Source organism: Dipodomys merriami, unplaced genomic scaffold (genome assembly GCF_024711535.1).
Source record: "Dipodomys merriami isolate MVZ:Mamm:240054 unplaced genomic scaffold, mDipMer1.0.p SCAF_51, whole genome shotgun sequence".
Classification (NCBI taxonomy): Eukaryota; Metazoa; Chordata; class Mammalia; order Rodentia; family Heteromyidae; genus Dipodomys; species Dipodomys merriami.
In genome coordinates, this window is record NW_027206080.1 from 9,940,832 (window position 1) to 9,958,651 (window position 17,820).

The 17,820-nt window shown below is 38.5% G+C and overlaps 1 protein-coding gene across 1 annotated transcript in view; it reads right to left on the bottom strand.

The window, feature by feature from the left end:
- The window catches only part of Myo3a (myosin IIIA), a 156,592-nt gene that overhangs the window by 48,431 nt on the left and 90,341 nt on the right, over nucleotides 1–17,820 (bottom strand). Inside the window, exons 16-20 of the mRNA XM_069998310.1 lie at nucleotides 15,724–15,850; nucleotides 13,302–13,512; nucleotides 9,260–9,407; nucleotides 3,788–3,941; nucleotides 2,246–2,334 (exon numbers count right to left, since the gene is read on the bottom strand). Of these exons, the coding sequence (XP_069854411.1) occupies nucleotides 2,246–2,334; nucleotides 3,788–3,941; nucleotides 9,260–9,407; nucleotides 13,302–13,512; nucleotides 15,724–15,850 (729 nt within the window). The remainder of the gene's footprint in view (nucleotides 1–2,245; nucleotides 2,335–3,787; nucleotides 3,942–9,259; nucleotides 9,408–13,301; nucleotides 13,513–15,723; nucleotides 15,851–17,820) is intronic.

The following is a 17,820-nucleotide window of genomic DNA, read 5'->3' on the forward strand; positions in this document are numbered from 1 at the left end:
GTGGTACCAGAGCTGATTTAATGACAACTTAGTCTAGCTTGGCAATATAGGCACAAGCATCACAGAGGTAATTCCTTTCAATGTAATTTGAAGATGACCCTCTCAGGAACCAGTATGATGGCCTATACCTAAAATCCTAGTTACTTTGGAGGTGAAGGTGAGGAGGTTCAAGGCCAGCCTAGGCAAAAAAACTGTTGGTGAGATCCTATCTCAAAACACAAGCTGAGAGTAGTGTCGTAAACCTGTAATCTCAGTTAATCAGGAGGCATTTGTATTGATATGACCAAAGTGATCTGATTGTTGTCATCACTTGGGAATTTGCTTTGTTCCTTTTCTTATTGGGAAAGTTGAGCCACATAAAAGAAGCATTCCTATTTTTAGGGTAAATGATTCACGTGTATTAAATTGACCTTGACATTTTCTTTATCTTAGCAGTGGAGTCTAAACCCTATGCATTTGTATTCCAGCACTTCTAAATAATTTTAAGAGCATTTAAAGTTGTATGTTATCAATGATTTCTAAAGGATTATCCAATATGGTTATTGTTATGGGTCCCAGAATTCACATAATAATGCTCTGTGTCTATTGTGAGAGATGGCCATTTAGACTCAGCAATACTTCAGGTGTCTAAAAGTCAGGAGGAGAGGCCTCATCAGATACTGCTGCCATCAGGGTCACCTTGACCTTGAACTTCCACCCTCCAGGTCTGAAAAGAACAGAACAGAACAGAAATTTCTGTTGTTTAAGCCAAACACCCAGTGCTATTTTTGTATTAAAGCTTAGTAACAGACTTGTTAAAAACAATGGGATAAAATTATTATAGCTTAAATTTTTCTTTTTGGGAGCTATTGCTGGGGCTCAAGCTCAGGGCTTTGGGAAATGCACAGCTAGCTTGCTCAGCCAGTGCCATACCACTTGAACCACACATCCAGCCTGTCTTTTTGCTAGTTGTAGTTGTCTTTTTGCTATTTTGTAGATGGAATCTCATAGACTTTTCTTCACAAGCTGCTGTTGAACTTTGATCTTCTGGATCTCAGCCTCCTGAGTAGCTAGGATTACAGGTGTCAACAGGTTGCCCATAAAGAATTAATGGATAGTTAAAGGAAGAGGCTTTCTTTGGAAAGTCATATGCTAAAATATTATGGGAGAGGTTATGGTTGAAATAACTTAAGGTGTATGTTTTAATAACAAAAGTCAGTGGACCATTGCTTTCCATATGTACTAACATGCAAGAGATTTTGAGTTATTTCACTTATTTTTTAATGTTGCTCTCACTATATATATTATATCCTGATTTGAACATCTTTGTAGTCCCCCAATGTTTATGATGTCATTGTCAGAGAAGGTGGGAGGAAGGCATTCTGTGGGTACATGGGCACTTATCCGAGGCTTGCTTAGGGGTGCAGATGTCTCTCAATGCATGAACATTTCTTCCTTCAACACTGTAACAGTTTATTAGCCAGATCCATCCAAGTCTATGTGGAGTGGCTCAGCTAAGTGACCATAGTGACCATAGCTACAGCCTGGCCCCATCTCTAAATGGGAGGGAGGAGGAACATGGTTGTAGTAGAGAGAGACATTTGAGTCTGAAAAGTGTAGTTTCTATAATGTTCTCAGCTATTATTCAAAAAAAGATGGAAAAAAATAAGCATAACCATTGCCAGCTATCACTCACAATTGGATCTTATGATCATAAACATGGACTTGGCTGTTTCTTTTCTATCTTCTTTTTCTTTGATGTTTTTAAAAATGAGAATTTTTCCCAGAAAGTCCAACTTATTTACTTACTTACTTTATTTATTGCTAGTTCTGGGGCTTAAACTCAGGGCTTGATACTAATTTTTTTTTGGCTTTTTCAGTCAAATTTTGTGCTTTCCCACTTGAGCCAAACCTTTGCTTGATGAGTCCCACAGACTTTTCTGCCTGAGGTTAGCTTTAAACTGTGATCCTTAGATATCAGCTTCTTGAGTAACTAGGATTACAAGTATGAGCCACTGGTGCCCAGCAACTCTAACTTTTAATGTTTAATGAAGTAAAAGAGGGATATATTGTAAACCTTTTCAGGATGGATGATGGTATTGTGTGTCTTACAGAATGAGCAGTCTCCATACTGAGTGGTTAGCCAGGCCTGGCAGATGGTAGAATACTGGTCATCAGGGATGGGATCAGCATAACCACTATGTCTATCTTATTATTGGATGAGCTACGAAGGAGAAACTCAGTCATACTTCTTAACAGTTCTTACCTTTCCTGCATAATGGTGAATTCCAAAACTAAGTTCCATTCTTTTAGGTCTCCAAAAGTATTGTGATTTCAGGTTACCTTCAAATTTTTCTGTAGAAGAAAAGTTGAATTCCAGTACTAAGATCTTCAGAAGTTATTGAGATTAGTCAACTTTTACCACTGTAGTCTGATTTACATTTTAATTTTTTTGGTACTGGTGCTGGGGCTTTCATTTAGGGTCTGGGAGCTGTCCCATAGCTTTTCTTCACTCAAGGGTAGTGATCTACTACTTGAGACCCATCTTGACTTCTGTTTTTTATTTTTATTTTTGCTGGTTAATTGAAGATAACTGTCTCATAGACTTTCCTCCTGGGCTGGCTTTGAACCCAGATCCTTAGATCTCAGTCTCCTAACTAGGTAGGATGATGAGTGTAAACCACCAGTGTGCAGCTCCTATTCTCAAATCTTAGTGTGGATCAGAGCCAGCCCGAGTCTGTGGGTCTCCACCTTGAGGTTCTGGCTGAGTGTGTCTGAGGAAGGAGCCAGAATTCACGGCTGTTTTGGTTACATAAGAAGCAAAATCAGATCATAAAGACAGTTACGTTTCTGTAATGATTTTTACATATTCAGAGAACTTGTTATTCCATATCCTAGAGGGAACATTTTGATACCAAGTGTCTGCTATGAAATGATTTTCCTCACAACTTTGGTGTTATTTTCTTTTCCATCTATTCCTGTCTACTTAGAGGACAGCATAAGACAATCAAGAGGTTCTGGAGGGAGCAACAACATAAACACTGAGAAACAGGCTCTGTGTATCACCAAAGGAAATAAGGAAAAAAAGAAAGTGAATCTACATTTTCTTCAAGTACTTGTTATCCAGGATAGATCTCTTCCATCAGCAGGAAATAGTATTGCATGTTAAATTATGACTTTTTCAACTCCAAAGATTTTTTTCCTTCTTAAATTTAAGAGAGACCTTTCCATTATAAATATTTTGGGATGATAATCTCCTTAAATACATTATACACATCTTTGCCTTCTCAAGCAGAAAAACGTGAATATTTTAAATCTTCCTGCTATGACTCAGGATTATTATCATGAGAATTTATCAGTGTGCTGTAAACTTGGAGGTTATTAAAGTATTTGAGGCTATTTGCCTCTGATAAATAAATGGTTAGAACATCACAGGTGGATTTATTCCAGGACCGTTAGCTACCTCTTTTCAAATTCTAGAGCTATCTTTCTGCTTTGCTTATCAATTTCTAATTCTGGGCTGGAAATTTTCTAAGGTTATTTTTTTAACCTAAGATTTTTATGGTTGAGGTTCTACCATAAAGTAAACAGAAATCCAGCATACAATCCTGCTTAATCCTGCACTAAGTATTTTATTTTTTAATGAATATTCACTGGTCTAGGTATTATATCAAAAGTCTCTTCTTTCAAGTCAAATATCCAGGCTTTGTAATGGCTATTTTCACACTGATAATTGAAAACAAAAAATCATCCAGAACGACATTAATGTATTCATAAACTGTGCAGCCACATGGGGTTTAGAACTTACCTATGAGAGTCTGGTCGGTGGCATTGGGAAATCTACTTTCTTCATCGAGTAGAGACAATAACCCCATTGGCTTCTGCAGAAACATATCTAAGAGAGGCCTGTTATCTTCATATTCAATAACTCGAGCATCCACATCCTCATTCAGGTATTCATTCTAGAATAGGCCAGGAAACAAAGGAGAAGCTCACTGAACACTGTGTGGGCAGTACTGAGTTTGCTAGTAATCATCTACATTATAATAAATGACTCTCAATGCCATTTCTATGACATTCCATTTCACATTTCTCCCACAGAAGTGCTGATTCATTAAAATCAGCACTGATTATAATCAAGATAATATTAAAAGAATTTCTAGTCTCTGTTTTGGATTTCCAAACATTTCAAGTTTTGAAGACTACGTTTTTACTAAAAAGTTGAAAGAGCCTATCCCAAATGTATTGAATATGAATTAGAGTCACCTTAGGGTTAACCTTTACCCTATGAGTCCTCTGAAAAACACTTTCCTGACTTGTCAAGTATGACTTCAGATCTTTAAGCTGAGAGGAAGTTAGACAGTAGCAGGTCACAAAAACAACTATTGGGTTTAGAACCAGGTCCACAGGTCCACATCTGGCGCTGTCACTTGGCCAGTCACATGATCACTGTAATTGTCTTACTCTATAAGCTTCCCTTGTCTCATCTGTTAAAAGGGCCTAGAATCCCTATCTCTAGATGTTAAGCTACGTGGCCCATTAAGACATGTGAAATAAGAACAATTGGCTAGGTGCTGGTGGCTCACACCTGTAATCCTAGCTACTCAAGAAGCTAGAATCTGAGGATCGAGGTTCAAAGCCAGTCTGGGCAGGAAAGATCATGAGTCTCTTATCTCCAACTAAGCACCAAAAAATTCCAGAAGTGGCACATAAGCAATAGAGCACTAGCCTAGCCTTGAGAAAAGAAAGCCCAGGGATAGTGCCCAGGCCCCAAGTAAAAACTCCAGGATTGGTACCAAAGAGAGAGAGAGAGAGGGAGAGAGAGAGAGAGAGAGAGAGAGAGAGAGAGAGAGAGAGAGAGAGAGAGAGAGAGAGAGAGAGAGAGAGAGAGAGAGAGAGACAGACAGACAGACAGACAGACAGACAGACAGACAGACAGACAGACAGACAGAGACATAGAGAGACAGGGAGACAGAGAGACAGAGATAGAGAGACAGACAGAGACACAGAGACACAGAGAGAGACAGAGAAACAGAGAGACAGAGAGACAGAGATAGAGACAGACAGACAGACACAGAGAGAGACAGAGACAGAGAAACAGAGAGACAGAGACACAGAGACACACACAGAGAGACACAGAGAGAGACAGACAGAGAGAGAGAGAGAGAGAGAGAGAGAAACAATGATTCATTGGCCATGACTGTAGTTAACAGTGTCAACAATCTACCTGAGGAGTGGGGGGAGAAGGCTACTATCTTGTCCAAGTTCTGAAGCCTGGGAAAGACTCACAGGACCTTTGAACTGGGACTTAATAGTGATGGTTGTGTAGGAGTGTCTCAGGATTTTAGGTGATAAACAAACCCCATGCCCAGACCCTCATAAATATAGGGGTAAGTGCTGGTCCAGGGAGCATGTCCTCTATAGGTTTCAATCCCACACTATTCCACCATGATTTTTACATCTACTTTAAGTCATAACATGTATTTAATGAACTTTTTATAAGGCGGCAACATTGTGTATGATAAAATGATGTTTAAAACACAAAAGCTCCATGTGTCAGCAGGTTTCAAATCTAAGTTGGGTGATAACACAAGGTGAAATATGGTAGATGCTAACTATAGTACGCTAGAATTGCTCAAAGCATGCTTCTTGCAACTTTAGAATTTAGCAAACTGCAGTTCCAGACATCCGATAAATTAAAATTTTTAAATGCTATGATAGAAGCCTTATTATGCTGAAATCTCATTCCAAGGGTGTTATGAAAAAAAGTTTATTTTTAATTTTTTTATCACACTGGGAAATGAAGCCAGGACCCTAAGACTGCTATCCTATACTCTATTACTAATTTATACCCTCCATATGCATACATACACATGTACACATACATGCACACACACAGAGAAGTGCTAGTTCATTAAAATAAGTATTATCCATTTGTTAAGAAATGGAAAGACTTGGAAAAAATTATACTAAGTGAAGTAAGCCAGACCCAAAGAAACATAGGTCCCATGGTTTCCTTATTTGCAATAACTAGTATAAGTCAAGGATAAGCAGAAAAGGCCAAAAGCTATGTACATATGTCTATATAAGATTATGTTAATTGAAATGAACTCCAAGATAGCGACACAACTTGTTTTTCTTTCTTGCTATTGTTTTTAACGTATCTAAAATGTACTATGTGATTTTTTTTTTGTTTCTCTTGTATGTTCTTCCCCCATGGTATAACCCCTGTTTACACTGTATTTGAAAAAAAAGTATTGATTAAACTCAAGATTATATATATTATGCTATATATATATGTATATATATATATATATATATATGTTTACTGGCTAATTGGAGATGGAGTCTAGTGGACTTTTTTCCTTCCTCAGCGGCTTTGAACGGTAATCCTCCAAGTCTCAGGCTTCTGAGTAGCTAGCACTACAAGTATGAATCACTGGCATTTGACTCCAAATTATATTTTTGCAATAAAACAAAACCTAACGCATATAAAAGAATCAGAACCCTTAGTCTAAACAGTGGAGAATGTGAAAGATGTTCAGTTTGTTCAGTATGAGAAAATAAAGGCAATGGCTTGAAGTTTCAGTCTTTTCATTTGAAGGTAACCTTGAGAGAAGTCTGAAAACATAGAATTGTTTTATTGTTAGACACAGTATGCTGACAGCATATAATAGTGGAAATCAAAACCACAAAGTTCAAGAGAACTTTTGTATGCCTGATAGAGAAAGTCCATGAGGTTAAAGCCTAAAGTGATGCATTTGTCACTGCGATTTGCTTGTGTCAAAACCCACTGCCTGCTTTTGTGGCAGGTCACATGGAGCAAAAATGAGTCACTTGGTAAACAATGGATTTCTGTTAGAGATGCTTGTGGTATGGAATATGGACAAACCACAGAGAAAATAAAACCACCCTATTCTCAGGGCTAATAAAGTACTTACAGTGTGATTTTAGTTGAGGATGTTTTAATAGCTATTTCTTAGTTATAAAAGTTAGTGTTGGAGGGGTGCTGTAGCTTAAAGTGGGTGAAAAAGCTCAGGATGGGCTGGGAATGTGGTTCAGTGATAGAGTGCTTGCCTAGCATGCATGAAACCCTGGGTTCAATTCCTCAGTACCAGAAAAAGCCAAGGGGCTGGGAAGGTGGCTCAGTGGTAGAGTGCTTGCCTAGCATGCATGAGGCCCTGGGTTCAATTACTCAGTACCACATAACAGAAAAAGCCAAGGGGCTGGGAAGGTGGCTCAGTGGTAGAGCGCTTGCCTTACATGCATGAGGCCCTGGTAGAGCGCTTGCCTTGCATGCATGAGGCCCTGGGTTCAATTCCTCAGCACCACATAAGCAAAAAGGAAAAAGCCGGAAGTGGCGCTGTGGCTCAAGTGGTAGAGCGCTAGCTTTGAGCTGAAGAGCTGAGGGACAGCGCCCAGGCCCAGAGTTCAGGCCCCACAACTGGACGCCCCCAGAAAAAAAAAGCCAAAAGTAGTGGTAGAGCACTTGCCTTGAGCAAAAGAAGTTCAGGGACAGTACCTAGGCCCTGAGTTCAAGCCCCAGGACTGGCTAAAAAAAAAAAAAGCTGAGGGACAGCACCCAGGCCCTGAGTTCAAATCTTGTGACAGACAAAAATGTGTCACGTGTGTGTGTGTGTGTGTGTGTGTGTGTGTGTGTGTGTGTGTGTGTGTGTGTGAGGTGAGGGGGTGGGGCAGGTGTGTGCATGTTTGTCAGTCCTGGGGCTTGAACTCAGAGCCTGAGAACTGACACTGAGCTTTTTTGCTCAAAACTAGTGCTCCAGTGGTTTGAGTCACAGCTCCATTCCCAGTTTTCTGGCAGTTAATTAGAGATAAGTCTCACAGACTTTTTTGACAAGGGCTGGCTTTGAACCATGATCCTCATCTCAGCCTCCTGTGTAACTAGGATTATAGGTATGAGCCACTGGTGCCCTGCTTGGAGCAAGGTTTTTAAGAATTTTCCTCTACTGCTTGCTTTTAATCTTTTCAAGGGATTCTATCATGTATTAAGGCTATAGGAGGACACCAAGGATAGGTAGAGAAGAAGATGAGAAGGAGAAGGGAGAAATCAGTAATATTTGAATCATAGAAAGCCTTTAAACCTATGTCCTATCCTTTTATTTCCGGTAGGAAATGCCAAGATTTATTTATTTATTTATGATTTGATTTTTTTTTTGTCAAGATGATGTATAGAGGGGTTCTTTTGTGACCGCTATTTTCCAAACACAATTTTCAAAATAAATTCTCCATAAGACTGAAGATTTTAAATACAAGGAAGCTAGGTTCCTCTAATTCATCTCAGCCTTAAAACATCAGTTTTAATCAGTAAACACAAAGTGAAATAGTATAATTAGGTGACAAATGGCATACAGAATAATATTAAATGTGACTTGTACAATTAATAAAATAATTTAAATGATCTTCACATAACAATTTTTTCTTGCCAAATGGAATTCAAATGAGTCTGATTTTCTTCTCAGAGGAAGAATATTTTTTGAAGCTGAATCATAAATTACACATTGTGCTCTGACAAAATTACTGTTTCGTGGCACTTGAATCAAACCCATTATCTGGTGTTCTGTTGCCTAGCTACAAGAATTCTGAAGTTAATGCAGTTTAGATGGATATTGAAATTTCACGAAGAACTTCAGCTCTGCAGTCTACCGAAAGAGAAAACTGTTGGACACATTAGTTTATTTAAGTTTTCAAAGGAAATGTCATTATTCTCAAGGACCTAAACTTGCTACAATTTGGAGAAAATCACACTGTTTTCCAAGGAAGGATTCTTTGCATCTCAAATGGAGTCATACTAAACAAGCTAGTTTTTTTGTTTGCTTTCATTTCTGTTTTTACTGTGGGTATAGAAAAAGGCAGATGTGTGTGTGTGTGTGTGTGTGTGTGTGTGTGTGTGTGTGTGTGTGTGTGTGTGTGTGTGTGTGTGTGTGTGTGTGTGTGTATGCTGGGATTTGAACTCCCTGACCTTTTTCACTCAAAGCTAGTGTTCTACCATTTGAACCACAACTTCACTTTCAGCTTTTTGGTGGTTAATCAGAGATCAGAGTCACATGGGATTTCCTGTCCAGGCTGGCTTTGAACATAGATCTTTAGATCTCAGCCTCTTAAGTAGCTAGGAATACAGGCATGAGTCACCAGTACCTGGTGTTTTGGTCCTTTTTTTTTTTAATGTGTAAAGCTTTAAAGCTACGGTTTACATACTACTTTGTATAATTATACATTACAATACACACAACAGGTCTTTATGTTAAGTAACTAGACTTACCTGTTCCCATGCAAACACATGTTGATTAAAGTAATACTGAATTTGTTCATTTGCAATGTTAATGCACAATTGCTCAAAGGAATTCCTTTTGAAATGTTCAAAGCCGAATATATCAAGAATGCCAATGCTCAGCTCATCATCATTCTTACTAGAAGAATTGAAACAGTATTATTATGTATTTCCTTAGGATAATACAAAGCAGAGTATCTCAGAGGTTTCATTTGTGATTGAGTTAAGAAACTAATCCCAGGACACACACACACACACACACACACACACACACACACACACACACACACACACACACACACACACACACACACACACACACACACACACACACACACACACAGTGAATTTCTCTTAATTGAAAAAAAAAACCTTGCTGGGCAGTGGTGGCTCACACTTGTAATCCTAACAATTGAAGAGGCTGAGATATGAGGATCATTCAAAGCCAGCCCAGGGAGAAAAGTCTGGGAAAGTCTCCAATTAACCAGCAAAAAGCCAGAAGTGGAGCTTTAAGTGGTAGAGTTCCAGCCTTGAGTGGAAAAAGCCAACTGAGAGCACAGAGCAATGAGATCAAGTCCCAGTATGGACACATACACATAAAACAAAAGATAAAACAAAAACAAAAAAATTCATTCTACATAGATCATAAAGACAATTAATATTTCACAGTCAAAAATTATATGGACAACTGAATTGGCACCCAGAATACAGGAATTATAATTTAATCAAACTATACCAGAAAAGAAAAAATTCTACTAATGAGTACATTTAACCTCTTACAAGAGCAATTAAAAAGAATTCTTACTAAAAAGCTCTTGTTTGAAAGAATCATTTTTTTATTATTTGCTTATAACTTTAAAAATTTAGAACTAATGGTAACCTGAAGAGAGATATACATAAATAGGGACTTAGTTTCTAATTAAATTTTTTGGTATGTTGGTATTATTTTTATTTTAAAGGAATCTTATAATTATATTGTCCACTCTTTTTTTTTATTTTATTCTAAAGATGTTGTACAGAGTTTACAGTTAAACGGGTAAGGCAATGAGTACATTTCTTGTCAAGCATTGTTTAAAGTACAATAAATATTATTTTATACTTACATATTTCAACTGCATCTTCTTTCTGCTACTCTACGTCATTACTTCTGCTCACTAAAGGTTAGATACTTAGATAAGAACTTTCATGTGCATTAAAAAGGAAAGCACAAAAGCCCCTCTTAGCATTTAGTATTTAGGGAGTGTAGGTCACCTTCAGTGTTTTGTGGGGAAATGAGTTGAAAATGACCACTAAAAACTGAGGGTGCTCTCTGCATTTATTTGGGAGAAGTGACTGGACTGGAAACTCAAGAGAGAAGGAATACTTAGAAGATGTGATAGGTGGACACAAAGCAAGCAATGTGTTTCTGAATTTTCCTATTTTGAACAGTTGGATATAAGTGTATGTGGTTATATGAGGTCAGATGTCTGCATAAAGGTTTATGCTGGCATAGTCAAAAATATTCCTTTGTAATGCTTTTTCCACATTGGATTTCACTGAGATAAACACTGAACTCATTGGACAATAAATGTGTTAGAGCTCAGGAAGATCTTTGCGATGATCTAACTCAGGGATTCTCAGAACAGAATCTGCTACTGGCTTTTAAGGGGTCTGTAGTTATAACTCTGTAATGTTTTTGTGGGTATATATAGATGTGTCTATTTAAAAAAAATTGGAGCAAAGGACATAGGCAGTTTTCAAGAGGCCTCCATTAGTGAAAGTGACTGACCTGTCATTTAACAATAGATGAGGTAGAGACTCCAATCTGGGAAGGGGCTGGGAAGGTGGCTCAGTGGTAGAGCACTTGCCTTGCATGCATGAGGCCCTGGGTTCAATTCCTCAGCACCACATAAGCAAAAAGAAAAAAAGCCGGAAGTGGTGCTGTGGCTCAAGTGGTAGAGTGCTAGCCTTGAGCTGAAGAGTTGAGGGACAGCGCCCAGGCCCAGAGTTCAGGCCCCACGACTGGACCCCCCCCCAAAAAAAAGAAAGAGACTCCAATCTGGGGTCTAAGACTTGGACAGTTTTTAATAGTATAAAGAATGGAACTTTGCTACTTAGCAGATAGGCTATTATGGGATTTTCAGCACATCATTCTGTTGGGAGCCATTGGGCTAAGTAAGCATGCAGATGCTACCTAACAAAGTGAGGTGAAAAATCTCTAAATTTGTTTACATTATGAGGAATATCCATATGTTGAATATCCATATACCCAAAAAATCATATGAATGTCTGATGTCAACGAGATAACCAAGTACAACTAAAAAACCTAGGATCATTAAATCCTAAACTGGATTGTGACTTGCTGACTCAGCTGTGATAGGACTGTCCAGCACAAAGGCATAGGAACAATTTTGAGTGACAGAGTTAAGAACATGGTAGAGGATAATGGGTGAGCTCAGTTTAACTGGATACTATGGTGTGGAAATTATCTAAGCGGAAAAATAGCAAACTACATATTTTTTGTTGGTTGTGGGGCTTGAACTCAGGTCCTAGGTGCTATCCCTGAGCTAGTGCTCTATCTAGTGCTCAAGGCTAGTGCTCTATCACTTTGAGTCACAAAGCCACTTTGGGTTTTTGAGTGATGAATTGGTGATAAGAATCTCCTGAGGACTTTTCTGCCAGGGTTGGCTTCTAATTGTGATCCTTAGATCTCAGTCCCCTGAATAGCTAGGATAACAGATGTAAGCCAGTGGCTTATGAATTGTGGTTTAAAAACATACATACAAGGGGCTGGGAAGGTGGCTCAGTGGTAGAGTGCTTGCCTTGCATGCCTGAGGCCCTGGGTTCAGTTCCTTAGCACCACCTAAGCAAAAAGCAAAAAACCAGAAGTGGTGCTGTGGCTCAAGTGGTAGAGCGCTAGCCTTGAGCTGAAGAGCTGAGGGACAGTGCCCAGGTCCAGAGTTCAGGCCCCACAACCGGACCCCCCCCCCAAAAAAAATATACGTACAATGGTCTTTTACAAGCAGGTGTGAATAGGATTACTTGTAAGTATCTGATCTAGACTTCCCATATATAAATTTTCTAAAATTCGTGTAGTTTATAGCTGAACAAATCTTTCAGCATAAATGTGAGGTTTTATATCTATGCAAAGCCAGTCAATAGTGGCTCCAATTTATATTATTTCCAAGATGAAGTATTAGTGTTCATATCTTGGCTGTACCATTTGCTATTCTCCACCATTCTCTAGTGAATTTCTGAACCACATTTCATGTGCCTTTATAATAAGATCAAAACCATGAAAAGGAGGTTTTCCTTTATCTTCATGATTTAATCTATACTTCTAAAATAAAAAAAGAATTTCTAAAGTTGATAGCCATACAATGATGTATACTTTCTTTGTTGTAAACTCCTAATTAAAACATCATAGTGATAGTAAGATATTGCATTTACAAATCACTTTCTAGCCAGGTGTTAGTGGCTCATACCTGTAACTCTAACTATTGTGGAGGCTGTGATCTGAAGATTCTGGCTTGAAGCCAGCCCAGGCAGGAAAATCTGTGACTCTTATCTCCAATTAACTACCAAAACAGCTGGATATAGAGCTATGGCTCAAGTGGTAGAGTGCTAGCCTTGAGTTAAAAAACAACAACAAAAAAAACAACAAACCTAAACAAAACAAAACTCAGGGACAGTGCCCAGGCCCTGAGTTCAAGGCCCAGAATTCACACGCATATGCACATGCACACACACACACACACACACACACACGCACACACACATACACACAGGCACACACAACCACACACAAATCACTTCCTGTTATTTTTCATATTTCTACAGTTTTTATGTTACATCAATTACAAAATTCTATCGTCCTGTGGCACAGTAAAGTGACCCTATTAGGAAATGAAGCATTTCTAGCAAAATATATAACTTTCACCATTAAATTAAATGAACTCAAAATATCCTCAAAAAGACTTACAAAAATTAAAAAAGTTACAAAATAGATGCTTTGAATGATCTTTTGGAAAAGAGAATATGTAAAAGTTTTTACCTTGGAAATATGTCATGCTTCAACAAACTATTAATGCAATTTACTATCCAGCTAAAGAGACGCCCATATAAAGTTTTTGCCATGGCGTCTCTGACATCAATAGCTTTCTCTACAGTGTTGGGTCTTATAATGGTCTCTCCTCTAGTGACCACACAGTGGGAAGTGAGAGCTTCTTGTAGCTCATCTGCCTGAATGCAAAGCAAAGAAGCAGCTGCAGAAGAAAAAGATGCATGGTTAGTGGAAAAGGTAGTAGCATCACTTTCAAGAAATGAAGATATTAGAATTATTTGAATTGTAACATCAAAAAACTTCCAATAAAGACATGCTTCTTACAACAAATCTAACACATTCACTTAAATTAAGCATACTGCTTGCCTTCTGGAGCTTAGAGGATTCCCTAACTTTTGCTTTGCGTTTTGGGAGGCATAGTTACACAAAATTAAGGGCAGAGAAACACTCCTCGATCACTCAGTACTTTATTTATTTAGCCAGTTCTGGGACTTGAACTCAGGGCCTGGACACTGTCCCTGAGCTTCTTTTGCTCAAGGCTAGCACTCTACCACTTGAGCCACAGTGCCACTTCTGGCCTTTTCTGTTTATGTGCTACTGAGGAATTGAACCGAGGGCTTCATGTAAGCACTCTACCCCTAAATCATATTCCCAGCCCATCACTCAGTAATTTAAACACAAATGAAGATTAAATGAGATAGACAACTGAGATTAAATGAGATGTGACAACTGAGCTACATGTGGAAATGTAAAATTTTTTATTTTGGAAATTTGTTTTGATTTCAAAATTTTGTTTATTTATTTATTTATTGGCAGTTGTGTGGCTTTTACTCAGGACCTGGGTGCTGTCCCTCAGCTCTTCGGTTCAAGGCTAGCGCTCTACCACTTGAGCCACAGCACCACTTCCAGTATTCTGGTGGTTTATTGGAGATAGAGTCTCACGGATTTTGCTGCCCAGGCTAGCTTTGAACTGTGATCCTCAGATCTCAGCCTCCTGAGTAGCTAGGATTACAGGTGTGAGCCATCAGTGCCTGGCTAAAATTTATTATTTTGACTGTGCTATGTCAAAATTACATGAATCAAGCAGACTTACTACTGAAAGGTGGTGGATCTGTCACCAGGTGAGATCTGGGGCACTGAGAGTGTGTCCTTGAAGGAAATACTGGGACCCTGATCCTTTTCCTCTCTCTTTGTTACTTGGCTCCCTTAAGGTGAACAACTTTGCTTCACCATGTACTCTCTTGTCATGATGTCTTATCTAATCATAGGTCCAAAAGCAAGGGCCAAATGAGCAGCGACTGCAACCTCTGAACCTAAGTTTAAATAAACCTTTCCTCCCTCTTTAGTTGTTTGTTACCCCCACGGAAAGCTGAAGGAAACAACCTGATCTCAACCCTGTGGGCTACTGATAAAACTTTAATTAGGATTAGATAGCAAGAATTAAAAGTTATCAATGGAGTTATAGGCTTCTTCTCTGCAACTCTGAGGACCTAGTATCTTTTATGCCAAATTAAGTTATAGTATATATGTAGAATATATATGGTGTTTTCAAGTTTTCTGGTACATGCCACTTACTCTGTGTCAACTCAGACCACTGTTCTTCTGTCTTACCACACTGGTTTCAGTGTTCAGAGCATAGTGTACAGACAATGTACAGACAACGTACAGACAATAGTGATATCAAGAAAAGGTCTGGACCAGAAGGATTTGGTATTTGGTCCACTGAAATTATCCTTAAAATAGTTACCTGAAAATTTGCATTATAGTAAGGTTATGGGTAAAACTTTTAATAAATATAAAGCTTTAAGGACACATGATGACATTAAAAATGAAAGGATGGGATATGTTCTGAACAGAAAAAAAGTTCGAAAAATCGCTGGAGGATGCTAAAAGTAATTGCCAACCATTGGTTTAACTCTTTTACTGAGAGCAAACTTGATTTGAAGTGAGTCCCATAATGTGTTTCTGTTGTGTGGGAAACTGTCTGAAACATTAATTAACTCAGCATGAATGGATAGACAGAATTCATCCAATAAGAAACTGTTCAAGTTTTATTACTTTAAAAATGATATAGGGTCTTAACATTCCAAAGTAACAACTTCAATTCTTTCCCATGGTAGCTCACTAAATTTGATCCAGTTTTTTCTGTGATTTCACATGCAGGCAAACAGCTCCTGACACAGTCATAGATATTCCATGTTCATAAACACATTCTGCAGTCATCAGTTCACACGTGGGAAGATATCTTCTAAGTAGTGGACATTTACAATTTTGTTTTACACAAATGCAATCCTAGTATTTTTTTTAAGGATTCTGTGTAGGTACAATTGCTTAAAGTGATCCTCATGTGATACTTGCAGTAGGAGACTTTTAACAGAGTGTAAATTTGAAAACAGAAGATAACAAAACTCACAATTCTCCAGAGCTGTGTGATTGCAGATGTAGCTCTTGTCAACCTGGTGTTCAGTTGCTACGGAAGAAAACTCAATGTTTCCAACATTCAAGATGGCAGCGAGAATGCTATATATGCTTCCAAGTTGCTAAAAAAAATAACGAGAAATATTAGCATTATTTTTATCTGGACTGTGGCAAGACAGTGACTCTGGCTAGGAAATTCTAGAGAAGAAGCTTTTGTTGTCTCCTGGCAGATGGAGACTGGTAAGTGGGCAAGGTCAGGTAGAAGTAGGCACAGGGCACATTATCCAAAATATGCTTGAAAATATTTTAGGAAGGAAGGAAGAGAGCAGGAAGGAAGGATTGGGTTAAGTAAACCTTTAAAGGTCCTTCCAGCTATACCTACAGTCTTTTCATCAAAATAATTAGTAGGATTTGTTCTACATAAAAACAATCTTATAAAAGTTGATGCCAGTGGTTCATACCTGTAATCCTAGTTACTCAAGAGGCTGAAATCTGAGGATCTTGGTTCAAAGCCAGCACAATCAGGAAAGTCTGTGAGACTCCCAACTCCAATTTACCACCAACATGTTGTAAGTTGAGTTGTGGTTCAAGAACTAGAGCGCTAAGCCTTGAGCTTTTAAAATAAAGTGCAGGGACAGCTACCAGGCACTAAGTTCAAGCCCCAGGAATGGCACATGTACGCACGTGAGCATACACACACACACACACACACACACACACACACACACACACACACACACACACACACACACAATCTGTGTGCTGCAGTGGTACTTTTGGTACAGTTGATGAATCTACGTTATCACATGATTACCCAAAGTCCGATTCACTTTTGCTGCTGCACATTCTGTGGTTATTGACAGATGCACAATGACAATTATCCACCCCTGTAGTGCTTTTCAGAGTGGTGTTAAATGTCTCTGTGTTCTGCTTATTTTGCCTCTTTGTCTCTGTACCCCTGGCAGGCACTAATCTTTTTATTGTCTCAGCAATTTTCGCTTTTGTAGAAGTCACATATTTGGAAGCAGATAATATGCTGCCTTCTCATATGGCTTTCTTTCACTCAGTGATAAACATTTAAAGTTTCTTTATATCTGATCTTGGCTTAGAAGCCAGTTTCTTTTTTAGTGTTATATTGTATTTCATTATTTAGATACAGCATGGTCTACTCATCCATCCAAATGGATATCATGATTTGCATTGAAATTTTGGCAGTTATAAATAAAGCTGCTATAAATTTCCATGTGTTTGTTTTTGTATGCCTATTAAGTTTTCAATCATTTGGACATGCGTCAAGGAGTAATAACTGAATTATACAGAAAGTATAGGAATAGTCTGTAAGGAATTTGCCATTTTTCATTCTCACAATGCCTGAGAACTGTTGTTTGCTATCTTTCCCAGCACTTGATGTTATCATTATTTTAGATTTAGTCATTCCTTTTGTTCTCCCGCCAGTATGAGAGATCAAATCCACATTCTTACATCTGGTAGGCAACAGTTCTATCAATGAGTACATGCCTGGGCCAGCTGCTACCTTTCGTTTTGAGTGGGTGATTCAGAAAGAAATGTTAAATATGTACAAAGAGATGTTGGGGATTTAAATAGTTATCATCAATGCCAATTGTATTGAAATTGAACTATACCTTTTCTTGAGTCATTCTTTGTTTGTGGGAAGTACTGGGCATCAAATCTAGGGACTTACACATGTGCTGTATCACTGAGCTACAAGACTGCTGGGGAGCCATTCTAATAGGTGTGTAATGGTTTGTGTGACCGTTTTTATGTAAACAGCAATGTATTAGTTGCAGGACTTGAAGAACTTGGAGCTCTGTGGTTGGTTTGTGGATCACACTTAGAGAAGGGCCACTTCTTCCACACAGCCAGCAATGACTCAAAGCTTGTACAATGACAAACAAGTGATTTTTTTTTGTTAGATTATGAAAACGAGAATGGTGAGAAGGACTGAACGCACGGATTACTATGCCAATGGTGGCGCTTTGTAAGAGACAGTTGACTTGTAAGACATAGTATTCCAAAAGAGCTTCTTTTTTCCCTCCCTCCCTCCCTCCTTCCCTCCCTCCTTCCCTCCTTC